This window comes from Anopheles aquasalis, chromosome 3, assembly GCF_943734665.1.
Source record: "Anopheles aquasalis chromosome 3, idAnoAquaMG_Q_19, whole genome shotgun sequence".
In the NCBI taxonomy this organism is placed as follows: Eukaryota; Metazoa; Arthropoda; class Insecta; order Diptera; family Culicidae; genus Anopheles; species Anopheles aquasalis.
The window spans coordinates 37,051,564-37,068,963 of NC_064878.1; the positions used below are offsets into that span (position 1 = coordinate 37,051,564).

The 17,400-nt window shown below is 41.7% G+C and overlaps 2 protein-coding genes across 6 annotated transcripts in view; one reads left to right on the forward strand and one right to left on the reverse strand.

Annotated features, from left to right (window-relative positions):
- Positions 1–2,142, forward strand: part of LOC126574161 (protein hu-li tai shao) — a 10,313-nt gene extending 8,171 nt beyond the window's left edge. For all 4 annotated transcript variants that reach the window (XM_050234190.1, XM_050234189.1, XM_050234192.1 and 1 more), the window contains exon 12: positions 1–2,142. This exon is cut by the window's left edge. The gene's annotated coding sequence lies outside the window, so the exon portion shown is untranslated.
- A 12,180-nt stretch (positions 2,143–14,322) lies between these two features.
- On the reverse strand, positions 14,323–17,239 carry LOC126574173 (uncharacterized). Of its 2 annotated transcripts, none has more exons than XM_050234208.1 (4): positions 16,731–16,967; positions 16,543–16,657; positions 16,375–16,444; positions 14,323–14,727 (listed from the first exon to the last, which is right to left on the reverse strand). In XM_050234208.1, exons 2-4 carry the CDS (start codon positions 16,644–16,646, stop codon positions 14,560–14,562), a joined length of 342 nt encoding a protein of 113 aa, XP_050090165.1. In that variant the 5' UTR covers positions 16,647–16,657; positions 16,731–16,967; the 3' UTR covers positions 14,323–14,559. The 2 variants fall into 2 exon arrangements, 1 of the variants encoding a protein (XP_050090165.1); XR_007608213.1 differs by lacking the exons at positions 14,323–14,727; positions 16,375–16,444 and adding exons at positions 17,003–17,051; positions 17,127–17,239 and having other exon boundaries at positions 16,572–16,657; positions 16,731–16,797.
- Between the last annotated feature and the right edge of the window lie 161 nt (positions 17,240–17,400).

Below are 17,400 nucleotides of genomic sequence, written 5' to 3' on the forward strand. Positions count from 1 at the left end.
AATTTAAATTCAATTAAATATGTTACTAGGGAATCGAAATGTAATCAAACATACACAAACACTCAACAACAAAAGTGCGCGTTTAGTGTGTCTGTGACGAAATGAGGAGATAACGAAACAATGAGATCATTGATATTTTGTGAGGACGAAAAGCAACGAGGAACATGCGCATGCGGAACAGAATGACGGTAATGTTGACGATTAAAAGAGGAAGAAAAAAAGGAAACAAACGCAACTCGCTAAACACGAAGTAGATTCGGCGAGAAAAAGATGAAACAAAATGTGTATTTGCTTGCTTTTTTTTTTAAATGATATATAAAATATATATCAAATGAAAAACATGATAGAAAGAGTGCGATGGTGATACCAAGCGATGGATAAAAACCGAATGGAATATAAGAGAATATGACCCCAGGAGAAGAGTAAGAAAAACAAATTGGGAACACGAAAGGCACGCGATGCGATGAGCGATTGGTGTCTGGCCCTACAAACCTTCTGCTACTCTCACGGCTTGCTTTTCATGATTTTGTCCTTCCAGGGGATCATTGAAAGCAATCGTGCTGCTGGCTATATTATGGCCTACTATGGTACGATACAGAACCGAAAACCAACGGCGAGATTGAGACCAATGTCTGAAAATTCGGGGGCAATGACATCACGTGTGCTAATGGCTTCTTATTGATCTACGACAGACGCTTAACGCTTTTACGCGCTCAAAAGAGAGAAGAAAAAAAACAGTGTTTCCAAGTTCTGATGAGCGAGTGGCCGATCGATAATTGTATCGCATTGCTTTGCAGTGCTCGCTTCTTGTTATACGATTCAGTTTTTTCCTTCTTTTCTTTCTACTTGAGCGCTGTTTATCGACGATCTTTATCCCCTTTTTCTGCTTGCCTACTATCTTTGTGCAAACAAAACAGACACTAAAAATACACGAAAATATTGAAATTTCTTACAAGTTGTTCGTATCAATTCGTATCGTCGTTGTCGCGGTTGTGGTCGAGGGTCGACACACAAGCAGCTGCATCCAATGATATGGAATGCCGTGTTTCTTCACTCGCTCTTGATAACTGATGTGTGTGATCGCGTGTACTATAAACCACCTTCCTTCGTTTGAGTTTAATGGGCTTGAGCGTCTGCCGATCGCATCCGTTTGGGGCAGTGACGAGACGCTGATCCTACTTTACGCATTTCCGAACGAATGATCTGGATGAACGATCCATTTTTAAACTCGCTTTTTCGATTTTTCAGTTGTTACCCACTCCCGCAATCAAGCGCTGCCTAGAGTAGAATGGATCGAATCCGTAACTTAGATAAGAAACCTATGTATTGCATGGAGGAGCATTAAAGAAGAAGATGAAAAAATCAGGCGCTTCATGCTACTTGTATCGCTGAACAAATCGGTAAAAAATGCCCGAAGAGAACTGCCAAGAACTGTGGAAGTAGTTGTTTGTCCTAAAATAAGCAATTAAAAAGATATATTTTGTTGGGCCTTCTGGTGCGAAAAAGAAAAAGGAAGCAACAAAACACACCACCACCAGCGTGAAAGATATTTACACAAAAGGCAAAGTAAGAAGATTTCGCTTTGTTATTCGTAACCTTTTGAAAGAGCGAACGGAAGGCAGACCAGGCACCGTATCGAGCGCCGTAGTGGACATTGTGCAGTGTATGCGATTAAATTGCCAACAGTGATTGCATTTTCTTTTTTAGTTTTTGAATCCAAGTTATTTATGCGTTGGCTAATCTTTGTTTTTCGCTATTCGCAAAACCGCAGACCTCCATCGCAGCATTTAGCCGCAGCATTATTTATTGTTCCGGAATTCTGTTTTTCTGTTTTGAGAAAGAGACATTTTTCAAGCCTACAGTCTCTTGTCTCAATAAACAAAGTAAATCAAAATTTGCATACGCTTGGTGATCGAGGATTGTTGACGGTTCCGCTCAACAGTACCCCGCGCACTCGAGACAGCGTAAGCGTTGGTTGAGTTTATGCTTCTTTACTTCCTCTATTTAGCTCTAGCATTATTTGTTTGTCGTATTATTACTGGCACAAATTTAACAGTTATAGCGAGACAAATAGAAACAAAAATTGCGGATTGATAAATAAAAAAAAATTAAGACTCAAAAGTATGATCAAGCTAAAACAGAGATTGTGTGTCGTTGAATCGAATTTTGCTTTCGGTAAAAGTCTCATTATTGGTATCTGCTGCTGAGGGGAATCAAAACTAAATCGAAAGAAATACTCGAACGATAGTGTCACATGAATTGAAATAAATGGTAAGTTTCTGTTAGTCATTCTATTATCGAGTGTTGGCAGTGTTCCGTTGACCCGAAAGCAAATACGGCAACTATATCGTCGTGCGTGCTTATCACGGTTCGAGAAAACATTCATGACCTAAAAACCGAAACCATCGATACTGTGCAACTTAATTGCTATCTCGTGTTAAGAAGTTTCGCTGTAACTGCTCAAACTATCGGCCTTAGCAGCACTCCAACAATCAAATAGAAGCGGAAGTTTGCTCCGCTAAATGATTGCACGTGCACGTATTCTGTTTACTTACATCGCCAGCACGCACAGTTGACCTGAAAATAACCGAAATTGCCGTTGAATGGAATTGAACGCTAACTGCATTTTTTCATATAATATATTATCACTAAACATGTCATTCATTTTATTACTCGTTATTTACATTCACCAATAATGAACTAGATTTAATTCCCTGCCAAGAATTTTATATTAACAACCGATATCGCTCCTTTTTTTTCCTACAAAATATTTTACCTAGTGTTTCTCCCTTACTGTAATAATCTAAATTACGCTTCGCTAACATTGTTTAATGAATATTACTGTTTACCAATGTTGCCTTCATTAATCGTCCACGTCCACCAACAACTCTTGGTATCCAATAATCAAGTTGGTAAATTTATCTTCTATTTGCTCTACGACGAACCAAGCACGATGGGGTCATTGTTTCCGGTTCAACCAGTGCTCCATTATTTCGATTCAGCTGCTATGTTTTGATGTAGTTGAAGGTAGCGCTCCGGAGGGACGATGGAGTTGTACGCGTTGTATGACGATCCCACTGTCGCGCAGTGCATGAAATTCGCCCGACTTTCGGTGGGCTGGGCTGGGCATGAGAATGGCAGACGACGACCCAGCCAGTAAAGTCTTCTAAGGCCTTCCGGATGGACAGAGAGGGCGTGGTAGGCACAAATCGAGATGGCGCGACGGTATCGACATTGATGCCAGAATAGCTGGATTTTCGACTTGGCGGACGACGGCGTTCGATCGCGAGCGGTGAAGGTATCTTCTGTGGCAGGCCAAGAGCGCTTGTCGGTGGTTATAGCCGCCGGATAAGTAAGTATTTCTTCAGCGGACCAAGGACGATGGGGCCATTGATTTTCCCGTTCAACCGGTGCTCCATTAATTCGGTTCAGCTGCTATGTTTTGATGTAGTTAAAGGTAGCGGTCCTTGGAATGAATTGTAAACGTTGACTTCAATCCTGGCAGTTTTATGACACAGCGTTATCCATTTATCACGTATTATGGCCAGCAATCCATCGAATCTGCAGGTTCTTCTGTTTATAGCAGTCCGAGTCTATCCATCGAGCTCGCTGCGCTTTTCTTAGCCTTGTGCACTTTTTTTATGAAACATGAGACCACTTTCGCATCTTTGCAACGAGTATCCTGGATCCTTCTGGCCTTAGGCATTATTCGTCCATACGTTGAGGATTTTAAAACTCCTGAGCACTGGAGCCGAATTGCAGTACTTGAAGCAATGATGTGTAGACCCGAAACTCATCAGAATTAGCATACGATCATATTTTGGATGTCTACAAGCATACGGCAATCAGTATGATGCTTATTGCCGTCACATTGCCAATCTTCCAAATGTTTGAGTATCATACAATTTAACATCCAAGCTTCCTTTTCGTCTTTTACCAATTAATTAGAAATGGATACGTTTTTTTCTCAAGAGTTATTGCTGTAGTGGACGATTTTTTTCCTTTCCTCTTATTTTCTGAATAATTTCTTATCCTATTCTTTATAATATAAAAAAAAAACAGCTGGACATTATTTTACTGGCTTTTGTACCGTTCTTCTAAGCTCCTACTAATAGCAAAATAACTAAGCCTCATCCTTCTGAACGTATCGAATGTATCTAAATGTGCCGCAGTTACAAGTCACTTAATCTGACTCACGGTTGTTTCTTATAATCTTTTTGATTTGCAACTTACAATCATGACCAAATTATTACATGCAATCTTTAGAGCATTTCCAATGAACAAATATTGTTAAACATCATTGTACGTTAAATGTTTACTGTTAAGCATTTTCTTCACATTTCCAGTCATTTTGAACGGCGAAAAAGCGCATTAAATGCTATTTGTTTTATTTGTTTGAAATGTGTTGGTTATTTTGATTTACGTTAAATGCTTCGATACGAATAAAAGCAATATTTGTATAATATTGCATTTATTCGATAAAGACACAAATAAATGTGTCAAGGCATCGCTGTGCCCTATGCTCAATGGCATCGAATGCAATGGGTTTTTTATGATAATGTCTTGTATTTTGTGTGTAACATTTTATGTAACATTATATGAATGATATATACATATTAGAAACATCTGTTTTCCGTGTTGCGATTTGATAATTAATTCAATGTACTTGCTTTAGGTGGAAATGTTATGGATCTTATTTTTCAGAAAGTAGTACTAAATGAATGGTACTATCGCATGTGCAATGACGTGCTGTTCATATCAGTTTTTAAAGGGAGTTCATCTTAAAGCAAAACTACTCTAGCGAGTTTCTTTAATTTTAATGTTAATTGTCTGGAAGCTATATGCAAAACTCAATTCAAGGGAGCATTTCCAGATCATTCAAACTAGAGCTGATTTTTATTGGAGTAAAAAAATAATCATGAAACTTTTAAAACAATGCAGACACATCGTGCAGTGAAAATGTTTTTAGTTCTTATGCGAGTGCAAACGGATGTCCAGCTTCCACCGTATGCGATGCGATGGGAGAAATGACATTTATTTTTCACATATCTAGCTTACGCATTGGTCTGAATATATTTATATTCACTTCCTTCATTCCAAGAAATGTTGGAATGTTGACGTAACTAGTGAATGAATCGAATTATTTCCAGTTTCAATTTTAATGTCATGAGAAACAATTGAATTACTTTATGAACTATGCTCATTCCAATTGAAGATATCCAAAAGAAGGTGCAAATGAAAAGACGCGATATTTTCACGATGGTGAATTGTATTATTGAATAGTGATCCGTTAACCAAGTAACCTATGAAAATAATAAACGCTTCTAATTCGTCTGAACGTGCTTCTACACGTGCTTTCGTGTAGATTCAATAGGTTAAGGACGGAGGACGTGAACATAGTGCACCTTGAATGGAGAATCATTCAAGAGTTTGAAGAAGATTTCAAGGAAGTCTGTGTGGTCTAATTTGAGGAAGGTCTGTGTGATCTAAATCGGGGAAAAATTGTTAGTGAGAATGTCCGAGAACAACAGTGGCGGAGGAGAGGAAAGTTCCCGAGGAAGAGGTTGGTAGTTTGGTGGCTACAGGTTTAGAAGAAGACGGATTGTATAAAGTCAATCGGTCACATAAAACATACAAGAAGTGTTTTAGAGATAGATGGAATTCAGCACCAAACCACATGTCCGTATACACCCAAACAAAATGGAGCTACAGAGAGAATGAAAGAATGGAATGATATAGTTGCTCGAGTAGATGATGTTGTGGCTCAAAATGTCGCATGAAATTGCAGCAAGGTTTTGCAAGGGGCAGCAAATTGTAAATGGAAATTGTAGCAAGGAGAATCACGGATTAGGGAGGAGTATTGTTGAATAGTAATCTGTTAGCCAAGCAACCTATAAAAATAATAAACGTTAGTATTCTAGTTAATTTATTAGAGCTACTCGAAAATACGTCTATGCCCGTTCACATAAACGTATTGTCGAATAGCTCTAATAAATTCACAATCGGGCGTGGATTGAATTGTGAACTGTCCTTGATCACTGAAAACTTTTCCGAGAACGTTACAATTTGTTTCATCTATAGGAAAGAAACTATTTTGTATTTGGCATGTCTACATTATGTGCCATTAGGCCAGGATATACCGTCAGGCCAGTAACCGTTTAACAAAACGACTTAGCTAAAGCATACTACCGAAAGAAAAAAAAACACACTTTTGGAAGGAAAGCGAATATAGCTCTTCCCTGCATTATGCAAGCCTTGTTGATCTGTTCACAAAAGAACTGTGCAATAAAGACCGCGTTTGCATTTCGCACTGTCAGTTACAAGTCGGCTGTCGCAATAGTTCAATATAGTTCCGATTTGTAGACTGGTCAGAGAGGACGCGCGTTGCTCTCAGCATATATGCACAATATATGCATGTTTTGATGTAGTTGAAGGTAGCGCTCCGGAGGGACGATGGAGTTGTACGCGTTGTATGACGATCCCACTGTCGCGCAGTGCATGAAATTCGCCCGACTTTCGGTGGGCTGGGCTGGGCATGAGAATGGCAGACGACGACCCAGCCAGTAAAGTCTTCTAAGGCCTTCCGGATGGACAGAGAGGGCGTGGTAGGCACAAATCGAGATGGCGCGACGGTATCGACATTGATGCCAGAATAGCTGGATTTTCGACTTGGCGGACGACGGCGTTCGATCGCGAGCGGTGAAGGTATCTTCTGTGGCAGGCCAAGAGCGCTTGTCGGTGGTTATAGCCGCCGGATAAGTAAGTATTTCTTCAGCGGACCAAGGACGATGGGGCCATTGATTTTCCCGTTCAACCGGTGCTCCATTAATTCGGTTCAGCTGCTATGTTTTGATGTAGTTAAAGGTAGCGGTCCTTGGAATGAATTGTAAACGTTGACTTCAATCCTGGCAGTTTTATGACACAGCGTTATCCATTTATCACGTATTATGGCCAGCAATCCATCGAATCTGCAGGTTCTTCTGTTTATAGCAGTCCGAGTCTATCCATCGAGCTCGCTGCGCTTTTCTTAGCCTTGTGCACTTTTTTTATGAAACATGAGACCACTTTCGCATCTTTGCAACGAGTATCCTGGATCCTTCTGGCCTTAGGCATTATTCGTCCATACGTTGAGGATTTTAAAACTCCTGAGCACTGGAGCCGAATTGCAGTACTTGAAGCAATGATGTGTAGACCCGAAACTCATCAGAATTAGCATACGATCATATTTTGGATGTCTACAAGCATACGGCAATCAGTATGATGCTTATTGCCGTCACATTGCCAATCTTCCAAATGTTTGAGTATCATACAATTTAACATCCAAGCTTCCTTTTCGTCTTTTACCAATTAATTAGAAATGGATACGTTTTTTTCTCAAGAGTTATTGCTGTAGTGGACGATTTTTTTCCTTTCCTCTTATTTTCTGAATAATTTCTTATCCTATTCTTTATAATATAAAAAAAAAACAGCTGGACATTATTTTACTGGCTTTTGTACCGTTCTTCTAAGCTCCTACTAATAGCAAAATAACTAAGCCTCATCCTTCTGAACGTATCGAATGTATCTAAATGTGCCGCAGTTACAAGTCACTTAATCTGACTCACGGTTGTTTCTTATAATCTTTTTGATTTGCAACTTACAATCATGACCAAATTATTACATGCAATCTTTAGAGCATTTCCAATGAACAAATATTGTTAAACATCATTGTACGTTAAATGTTTACTGTTAAGCATTTTCTTCACATTTCCAGTCATTTTGAACGGCGAAAAAGCGCATTAAATGCTATTTGTTTTATTTGTTTGAAATGTGTTGGTTATTTTGATTTACGTTAAATGCTTCGATACGAATAAAAGCAATATTTGTATAATATTGCATTTATTCGATAAAGACACAAATAAATGTGTCAAGGCATCGCTGTGCCCTATGCTCAATGGCATCGAATGCAATGGGTTTTTTATGATAATGTCTTGTATTTTGTGTGTAACATTTTATGTAACATTATATGAATGATATATACATATTAGAAACATCTGTTTTCCGTGTTGCGATTTGATAATTAATTCAATGTACTTGCTTTAGGTGGAAATGTTATGGATCTTATTTTTCAGAAAGTAGTACTAAATGAATGGTACTATCGCATGTGCAATGACGTGCTGTTCATATCAGTTTTTAAAGGGAGTTCATCTTAAAGCAAAACTACTCTAGCGAGTTTCTTTAATTTTAATGTTAATTGTCTGGAAGCTATATGCAAAACTCAATTCAAGGGAGCATTTCCAGATCATTCAAACTAGAGCTGATTTTTATTGGAGTAAAAAAATAATCATGAAACTTTTAAAACAATGCAGACACATCGTGCAGTGAAAATGTTTTTAGTTCTTATGCGAGTGCAAACGGATGTCCAGCTTCCACCGTATGCGATGCGATGGGAGAAATGACATTTATTTTTCACATATCTAGCTTACGCATTGGTCTGAATATATTTATATTCACTTCCTTCATTCCAAGAAATGTTGGAATGTTGACGTAACTAGTGAATGAATCGAATTATTTCCAGTTTCAATTTTAATGTCATGAGAAACAATTGAATTACTTTATGAACTATGCTCATTCCAATTGAAGATATCCAAAAGAAGGTGCAAATGAAAAGACGCGATATTTTCACGATGGTGAATTGTATTATTGAATAGTGATCCGTTAACCAAGTAACCTATGAAAATAATAAACGCTTCTAATTCGTCTGAACGTGCTTCTACACGTGCTTTCGTGTAGATTCAATAGGTTAAGGACGGAGGACGTGAACATAGTGCACCTTGAATGGAGAATCATTCAAGAGTTTGAAGAAGATTTCAAGGAAGTCTGTGTGGTCTAATTTGAGGAAGGTCTGTGTGATCTAAATCGGGGAAAAATTGTTAGTGAGAATGTCCGAGAACAACAGTGGCGGAGGAGAGGAAAGTTCCCGAGGAAGAGGTTGGTAGTTTGGTGGCTACAGGTTTAGAAGAAGACGGATTGTATAAAGTCAATCGGTCACATAAAACATACAAGAAGTGTTTTAGAGATAGATGGAATTCAGCACCAAACCACATGTCCGTATACACCCAAACAAAATGGAGCTACAGAGAGAATGAAAGAATGGAATGATATAGTTGCTCGAGTAGATGATGTTGTGGCTCAAAATGTCGCATGAAATTGCAGCAAGGTTTTGCAAGGGGCAGCAAATTGTAAATGGAAATTGTAGCAAGGAGAATCACGGATTAGGGAGGAGTATTGTTGAATAGTAATCTGTTAGCCAAGCAACCTATAAAAATAATAAACGTTAGTATTCTAGTTAATTTATTAGAGCTACTCGAAAATACGTCTATGCCCGTTCACATAAACGTATTGTCGAATAGCTCTAATAAATTCACAATCGGGCGTGGATTGAATTGTGAACTGTCCTTGATCACTGAAAACTTTTCCGAGAACGTTACAATTTGTTTCATCTATAGGAAAGAAACTATTTTGTATTTGGCATGTCTACATTATGTGCCATTAGGCCAGGATATACCGTCAGGCCAGTAACCGTTTAACAAAACGACTTAGCTAAAGCATACTACCGAAAGAAAAAAAAACACACTTTTGGAAGGAAAGCGAATATAGCTCTTCCCTGCATTATGCAAGCCTTGTTGATCTGTTCACAAAAGAACTGTGCAATAAAGACCGCGTTTGCATTTCGCACTGTCAGTTACAAGTCGGCTGTCGCAATAGTTCAATATAGTTCCGATTTGTAGACTGGTCAGAGAGGACGCGCGTTGCTCTCAGCATATATGCACAATGCAGCAGGTGAAGTAGACAGCCAGGTCATCCACAAGGAGGAACGTCTAGTCAACCATCGCCACTGGCAAGAAGAACGATGGAAAGATGCGGCTAACGAAGGCTCATCGAGGTACGAACGATGGAGCCACCGCATTACTCCAGACATCGCGGCATGGCATCTAGGCAAACACGGCGAAGTGAACTTCCATCTCTGCCAACTGCTATCCGGAAACGGTTTCTTCCGTGACCATCTGCAGTGCATGGGGTTTACTGGGGTCCGTCGGCTTGTACGTCGTGCCGCAACATCGATGAAACTGCAGCTCACGTGATCTTTGAGTGCCCTCGGTTCGAGGAAATACGCCGAGAATTCCTCACCGTGGATGGCACCGTTCAGGTTACACCAGACAACCTGCAACAGCTCCTCCTACGTAGCCAAGAGAATTGGAGCAAGATCACCGAGGGCGTGAAGCGCATTACGACGCGATTGCAGAGGGATTGGAACGACGAACGTAACAGACTGGCGGCGGACGACTCTTCTCCAGAGGAAGAGCAGGAGCGAATAAGAGTCCGTCACATCGGACGTTGGTGGTGCAATCCAGCACAAACAGTGGGCAGCAACTGCTGCAAAGCCTGAAGAGGCCGTCTCCACTGGGAGATGGCCACATAGAGTAGCTCGGTCAATAGAAGTAGGTCTAAGTACCTGCTGCGTTAAATGGTCCAGAAAAGATCAAGGCCCCAACACATGCCTTTCGGAGGAGATGCGGGTCGCGCACATCTGGAGTTTTAGTCGGTAGGAATCCGGCATACGGCGCTACCCGTATCTTGCGGTCACTGAATCAGTGATCGTGTGCAGATTTCTCCAGATGTAAACAAAAAAGCCTTGTTGATCTTGCAGGTGTATTGCCATCAGAATTTTAAAATAGTATTGTGATATATTTTTGTGCTATAACTTTATTTTCTAGCACATATTACCGAAACTGTTGGCTTTGGAACGCAAGGTGTTCTTTGTGTTTGTAAATAATTTTGAAGTTTTGTAACTAATTGCATGGTAACTCTAAACATATCCGTTTGTGAATGCACTACGTAAATAGAAATCGTGCGTGCGCATCGGATGGCGAGTGCTCGAACAAGCACTATACTCCTTACGGCGTCATCAGATCTTAGCGTGCTGCGGTTCTAAAAGCCTTTTGCACTTTTCGATTTTTCTTTTCCAACGAGAACGTTGTAAAGGCCGCCGAAAGTGCACCACGTAAGATGCGAATGCAATCTCAACGAGTGGTCATAACTTCCAAAATGTTAGATATAACATGGGACGGGCATGTAGTGCATCTTTGCCCAGAACGCCTCGAAGCGTGTAATAAGAAATGTGTATTGTACATGGGTACATGGTACACGGGATAACATTTTGATCGCCTTACGGGCAGCAAAGGTAAAAATTGGACTTATAACTTGAAACACAAGGGCAAATCATTAGCCCACTGGATTACGCGCGGAGTGGTCAAGTTACCTCCGAAACCTCTTAAGGGTAAGTAGTTGTTCAAACATGAGTTCAAACTGCAATATCTTTATATAATAAAAATTGTCTGCAAGTCCCACCAGCCCCACCAGTTCAACCAGCTCATGTGACGAGGTGAGCGCTTCGATCACATAAAAGATATTTGTGCCAAGCTGCTGGTGGACTACGAGGCCAAAATGGATACTCTAAGGCTAGAACGCGCTAGCACTACAACAGCGGGATGAGACGGTGAGGATCCTTAAAGAGGGACAGCAAACCGCAACCAGAACCAAACCGCAGGACTCAATAAACGGTGGTAAGAAGGTAAGCACCTCGTTTTCCCATCTGCTGGGGTTCCGTATGTTAATCATGGTCATTCATCTTTTTTTACAGTGTGCCAATTGCGACCGGCAGGCCATAGCGCTGTGTATGCGCTGCCAACAAACTTTTTATTGTGGGCCAAATTGCCAAGATGAAGATTGGAACAGGCACCGGGCGGCAGCGCACCAATTCACCTGTTTATTCGACACATGTTGATTGAGTGATAATAATAGCGTTATAGGCTGATTTAGATAGAGCGAGAAAGAGTGGGGGAGATATAGATTGAAGTTATTCTGCATTCGATTATTTTCAGCAAGTAAGCCGGTTAGCTTACGACGGAATCGCCGATCATCAACCGGTGATGTATCGGTGAATTGGGAAGAAAGGTACGTTATTTGCCATGAACATCACCACGGTATGCTTAACTTAACCTCGACCTCTATGGAACAGGACGCGCGACATCGAGGTTTTGTTATGCTGGTCCGTCGTGATCGCCGTTTCACACCCCATCAATTGATCGCTCGTTAGAATTTCATTCATTAATTTCCATTTGTTCTCCATTTCCGTTCGTCACAGGTACCGCATTTTGGAGCAGCGCCGGGAGGAAGAGGCGCACCAAAACAATTTGCTCCAGGAAAGGTAAGCAAGGCATACTATAGTATGAAGGTCAAAGTTTGACCCAGGACCCAAAAGGATAAAAAACGGCCTTGCTTACCTTTCCTGGAGCAAATTGTTTTGGTGCGCCTCTTCCTCCCGGCGCTGCTCCAAAATGCGGTACCTGTGACGAACGGAAATAGAGAACCAGCCTAAAAAACTACGTCATCTTACCGGCTCCGGCCATCGCGATGAACGAATTCAAATCAACCGCGATCCAATTTTAATTGAATGTGGTTAGTATGAAGGTCAAAGTTTGACCCAGGACCCAAAAGGATAAAAAACGGCCTTGCTTACCTTTCCTGGAGCAAATTGTTTTGGTGCGCCTCTTCCTCCCGGCGCTGCTCCAAAATGCGGTACCTGTGACGAACGGAAATAGAGAACCAGCCTAAAAAACTACGTCATCTTACCGGCTCCGGCCATCGCGATGAACGAATTCAAATCAACCGCGATCCAATTTTAATTGAATGTGGTTATAACCACATTGTGGATCGCGGTTGATTTGAATTCTTTCATCGCGATGGCCGGAGCCGGTAAGATGACGTAGTTTTTTATGCTGGTTCTCTATTTCCGTTCGTCACAGGTACCGCATTTTGGAGCAGCGCCGGGAGGAAGAGGTGCACCAAAACAAATTGCTCCAGGAAAGGTAAGCAGGGCCGTTTTTTATCCTTTTGGGTCCTGGGTCAAACTTTGACCTTCATACTAACCACATTCAATCCTCTCTTACAGATGCAGGGAGTTTCAGAAGCTTATTGACGCCGCGAGAATATTGCTTACTGTGCCCGCCGCTAGCGAGCTCGGCCAAAGCGCAGCCGGCAGCAGCTTGTTCGATGACAGCACAGCCGGCAGAGTGCCCGCCGCCAGCACCGAGCTCGCCAACACAGCTGGCAGCAGCGTGTTCGATGACAGCACTGCCGGCTGCCGCGTGCCCGGAGGCAACCGCGTGCCCAAAAGGAAGCCGCGTGGGAGAAGAGTGCCGCGGCATCCAGCGTATAATTTCATAACAGAAACTGAAGAAGTATTTAAATGTACTGCGTGTGTTAAGAGAAAGTGTTTCAAATCGGCGTCAGATGTTAAAAAACATTTCACGTTAGCACATAAATCTTATAAATGAAAACATCACTGTTGAACGGCTGTTGACATTCATACTAACCACATTTAATTCCCTCTTTCAGATGCAATGGCTACCAACAAATGATGGAGCAGATGCGCTCGTTACTTATCAAAACCCCGGGCAACGAAAAGTCGGACGGCAATCCGGCTTGCGACGATTCCTTTACTTTGAAATCGATTCGTCGCTCGCTACTCATGCCGTCCGATTGTGCCCGGAGGGAACGAGGACGGTGCGTCCTCCTCCGCCCAGGGCAGCCCGGAACATCCGGCAGATAATTTTGTGCGTGAAATTGGCCGCAACATGTACATGTGATTGGCATGCCCTGGGATAGTGTGACTGGATCTGTGATCTGAGCCGCATTCGAGCGAGCCCTAAACTGATCGCGCACGATGTAAGTGGTTGAAACCACACTCGAAAGCGTTAAGAACAATCATCAGACGATTCAAAAGGGAGTGTTTCGAAAGTACACGCGAGTGTTTGAACTTTCGTTAGTGTCCTGGTTCGAGTGAAAACCCACCAGCCATGACGTCTCGAACCAGTGAGCGCATTTGGATATCCAGAGATTTTTGCGACCTTCGTGGCTCAATTGCGTAATTTTGTAGATGCTTCCTTTGGCTGTATTTGATTTTGATGTTCTACGACCATTACACCCTAAAGCATCCCAAAATGTTCAAAAACAAAACTGACAATTAATGATATTCCAAGGGAAATTGTCAGTTAGAATCGATTTCTGATTAAAATAAACAGAATGGCCACAAACTAACATTCAGCAAATGTTGTCCAAACGTTGCGTTTGAACCGCCCGCTTAGCCAAAGCTGTGCGACTAAACGAAAAATACCAACAGTTAGTAACGCATATAGCAGAACAACGGAGTTACGAGCGAGACCAATTCTCCATACTAAAGGCGATGTACCTGTCTGCCTACCGTGGAACCGTGCCCGTGGTATCTAGGTTCCCGATCCGTTTGACTCTAACCGACATAAGGTGTAAAATGATTCGTTTAGAGTACTGCTCTGATATAGGGCTATCTCCGTTATTGGAAATGGACTATTATGATTTTTAGGGCGACACACTACGCACGACGCAAACACGCTAAGGGGTACGCTGATATACCCCTATAGACTATAACACCTTCTCAACAGGCTCTCTCTTACAGATATTCCGCACGCTTACATACCGCTAGCTTGCTTTTGCTGGAGTCATCGTCATCTCGGGTCTTTCTCGGGCGGCGATCGGCAAAGACGGGGTTTGATTGATCGTCAGTCGGTTCGGGTTGTTACTATCACAAACTCGCTGAGATGCTACTCCTCCTTCGCACTGCAACCGCTGACGTAGTACCAATGTACCCTAGCAAAAAGGATGTACAGACGCTAGAGTTAGTTTTAGATTAATAGTTAGCGTTTTAATATCTAGATACTAGACAAGCGCATCGATGCGGATCATGCGGACTGCGGAAATAGGACTAAGGGAACTTTCACGAAACGAGACGAAGAAGAAACGGTCGAGCATTTCATCGACATTACGCAGCAGCTGCAAGCTACTACATGAAAAAAGTGGGACCTTAAAATGTCCTTTGCGGCACGAAGATATAGGGAAGATCTGGTGTACTGCAGATCTTAGCCTCTTACGTTTTAGCGTCTGAAAAGAAATTCTGCTGGCTCTCGCTAGAAATCGCTGGAAATCGGTGGAAATCGGTGATGAATAAAATAATGGGCTTGAATGGGTAATTCCTGCAAGTAAAGGAAGTTGATTTTGCAGTCTTAGGGGGGGTAATAGAAAACGATGGCCAGTACTTACAATGACCACTAAGAAAGGAGTTTTGAAAAATAAAGTATTCAATTTGGTAAATATAAAAAATAATACCAGACCGGTTCCCAACACTGGGTTTTTCTAATAAAACAATTATGTTGCCCATTGCTAAGAATATTTTACATTAGAGCTCATCAAATATGAACATGATCAGCTATACCACGCCTGCTCCCACTTTGGAAAAGAATTATTTGTCAAAGACTGGTCTTTAGTTTCTGTTAGAATTGTGTCACCAGGCCTACCGATTCTGCTCTGCTCTTTTCATGCCTTTGTTTCAGGAACCGCACTACGGCGAACCTTTGGTTGTAGAGAAAAATACTAATCGTGCTGAAAGAAATTAAACATCGTTTTTTCAAGCCGTTTTCACGGCAGAAATTCCCTTGCTCTGGAGAGAATAAGTCAATGTCCTTCTGAAGACCTATCTGCTATAAGCTAGCGATTCGTGAAGAACGGTTTTTTACGAGAATTTGGTCCGGCGTAGTAGGCCGGTGCAACATCGTCTGCGAGTCTTCGGATCCAGAGTAAAGAGTCGTTTCGTCCAAGGGGACGAGCAGCTGAAACCCTACAGTGTACTTCTACGAAAAATCGGACTCTAAATCAAAAGTCCGCCCAAGAGGCATTCACGGTTATGTACACTTTCTCCCCGCTATCGTTAGCGGCAGCCTGAATGATTAGATTTTACATTTATTACAGTGAATGCTATGCTAGGCCACGATATTCGCCTGGAGCCATACGAAAGTCTATAATGAGCTGGCCGTATGATTGAGATAACGATAAAAATGGTTGCTGGACACACCACCTCATCCCTTATGTTGAGCTGTGGATTGTACTGGAATGTACCTTTTAACTAAATATCCATCTATTTAGTTATTTCCGACAACGTTGTGCCACAAATGTGCGAAAATCCAGCTGCTTTCGATGCAGTCAGTGGATTCGTGAAATGCGCAATGATACACGGTTGCTTAGAGCGGCAAGAAAAACAGAGAACCCTTGGAGCGCATTAGTTTTAGCGCGAGACCCGATAGATGCCCGAGTGGAACACACCTTAACGAGCGTTTTAGCGTATTGGTATGGCCTTAGAAACCATCAATCGCACTCTACCATCTATGAGGATTCGATCGCCTTACTAAGAAAAGGCCACAAGATCAAAAAGGAACCCTTGGAAGGATCACAATTATTACTTACACGATTGAATATTAACACGCTTGTTAACATGATTTGAAGAACCACCGTTGGCCAGTGATCCCTGGGATCCCTGAATGAAAGAGCAATGTGATAAGATTTCGTTTCTGAACATCTAAAGAACACTTTGAAAAGCAGATATATGAGAAAACCAATTGATTATAAGCTTACCAATTATTGCAATAATAGAAATCGTAGAACAGCTTTTTTAACGTCAAACTCATCCTCCATACTATTCCACGAACATCCGAACTGGGTTGGCCCAGCCTGCGCATGGCCCAGATTGCTGCGATCACAAAAGTAAATTTGCACTTGGTGTCCCTTCGTGTGTTGCTCCATGCGCAGCTCGCAAAACTTACAACGTCGGAACTAACTCCGTGATTATGCAACATACCTGCTGCTATTATTCTTTTCATCGAAGATTGCCTTGGTGGAGCAGAAACGCGAAGCATGGGTTCATTAGAGGAAAATGCTCCTAACCTAGAAAATCTGATCTCAATCCTAACTTTTCACTGTTGGGCGATTGGGCATGATTCTTTGATTATCACACTTACGTGGCTTGTTGCACGTTAATTGAATATAAAACGTTTGGAAGATTCGTTTCATAGAGCTATTTGTGTGAAAAACTTACCAACTATCATCGAATTATTCCATGAAGAATCTGTCCTCAACATTCGACTCTAAATGTGAGCGAAAGAAAATGAAACTATTTTAGATGCCCTAATTACGATGATGAGGGAAACGATGTTGCTTACCTACAGCAGTTTATTCTCTTTATCGCCGATTTTGTTGCTGTCCCACAACTCAAAAGAATTTGCACGTCCACCTTCATTCCACGTTTCGCAACTTCATTGCACCGCGACCATTTTCTCAATGAATACTCGATCTGGCTCGATCTGGCAGTTCAGCGGTTCAGCGGTTCAGCAAGCACGGCTGTGCCGAACTTTCTGTGGTTCGTGGGAACTATTCAAATAGTAACGGTTAGAATCGTTAATTATTTTTATTACTATAATTTTTAGAAAAGCTCAT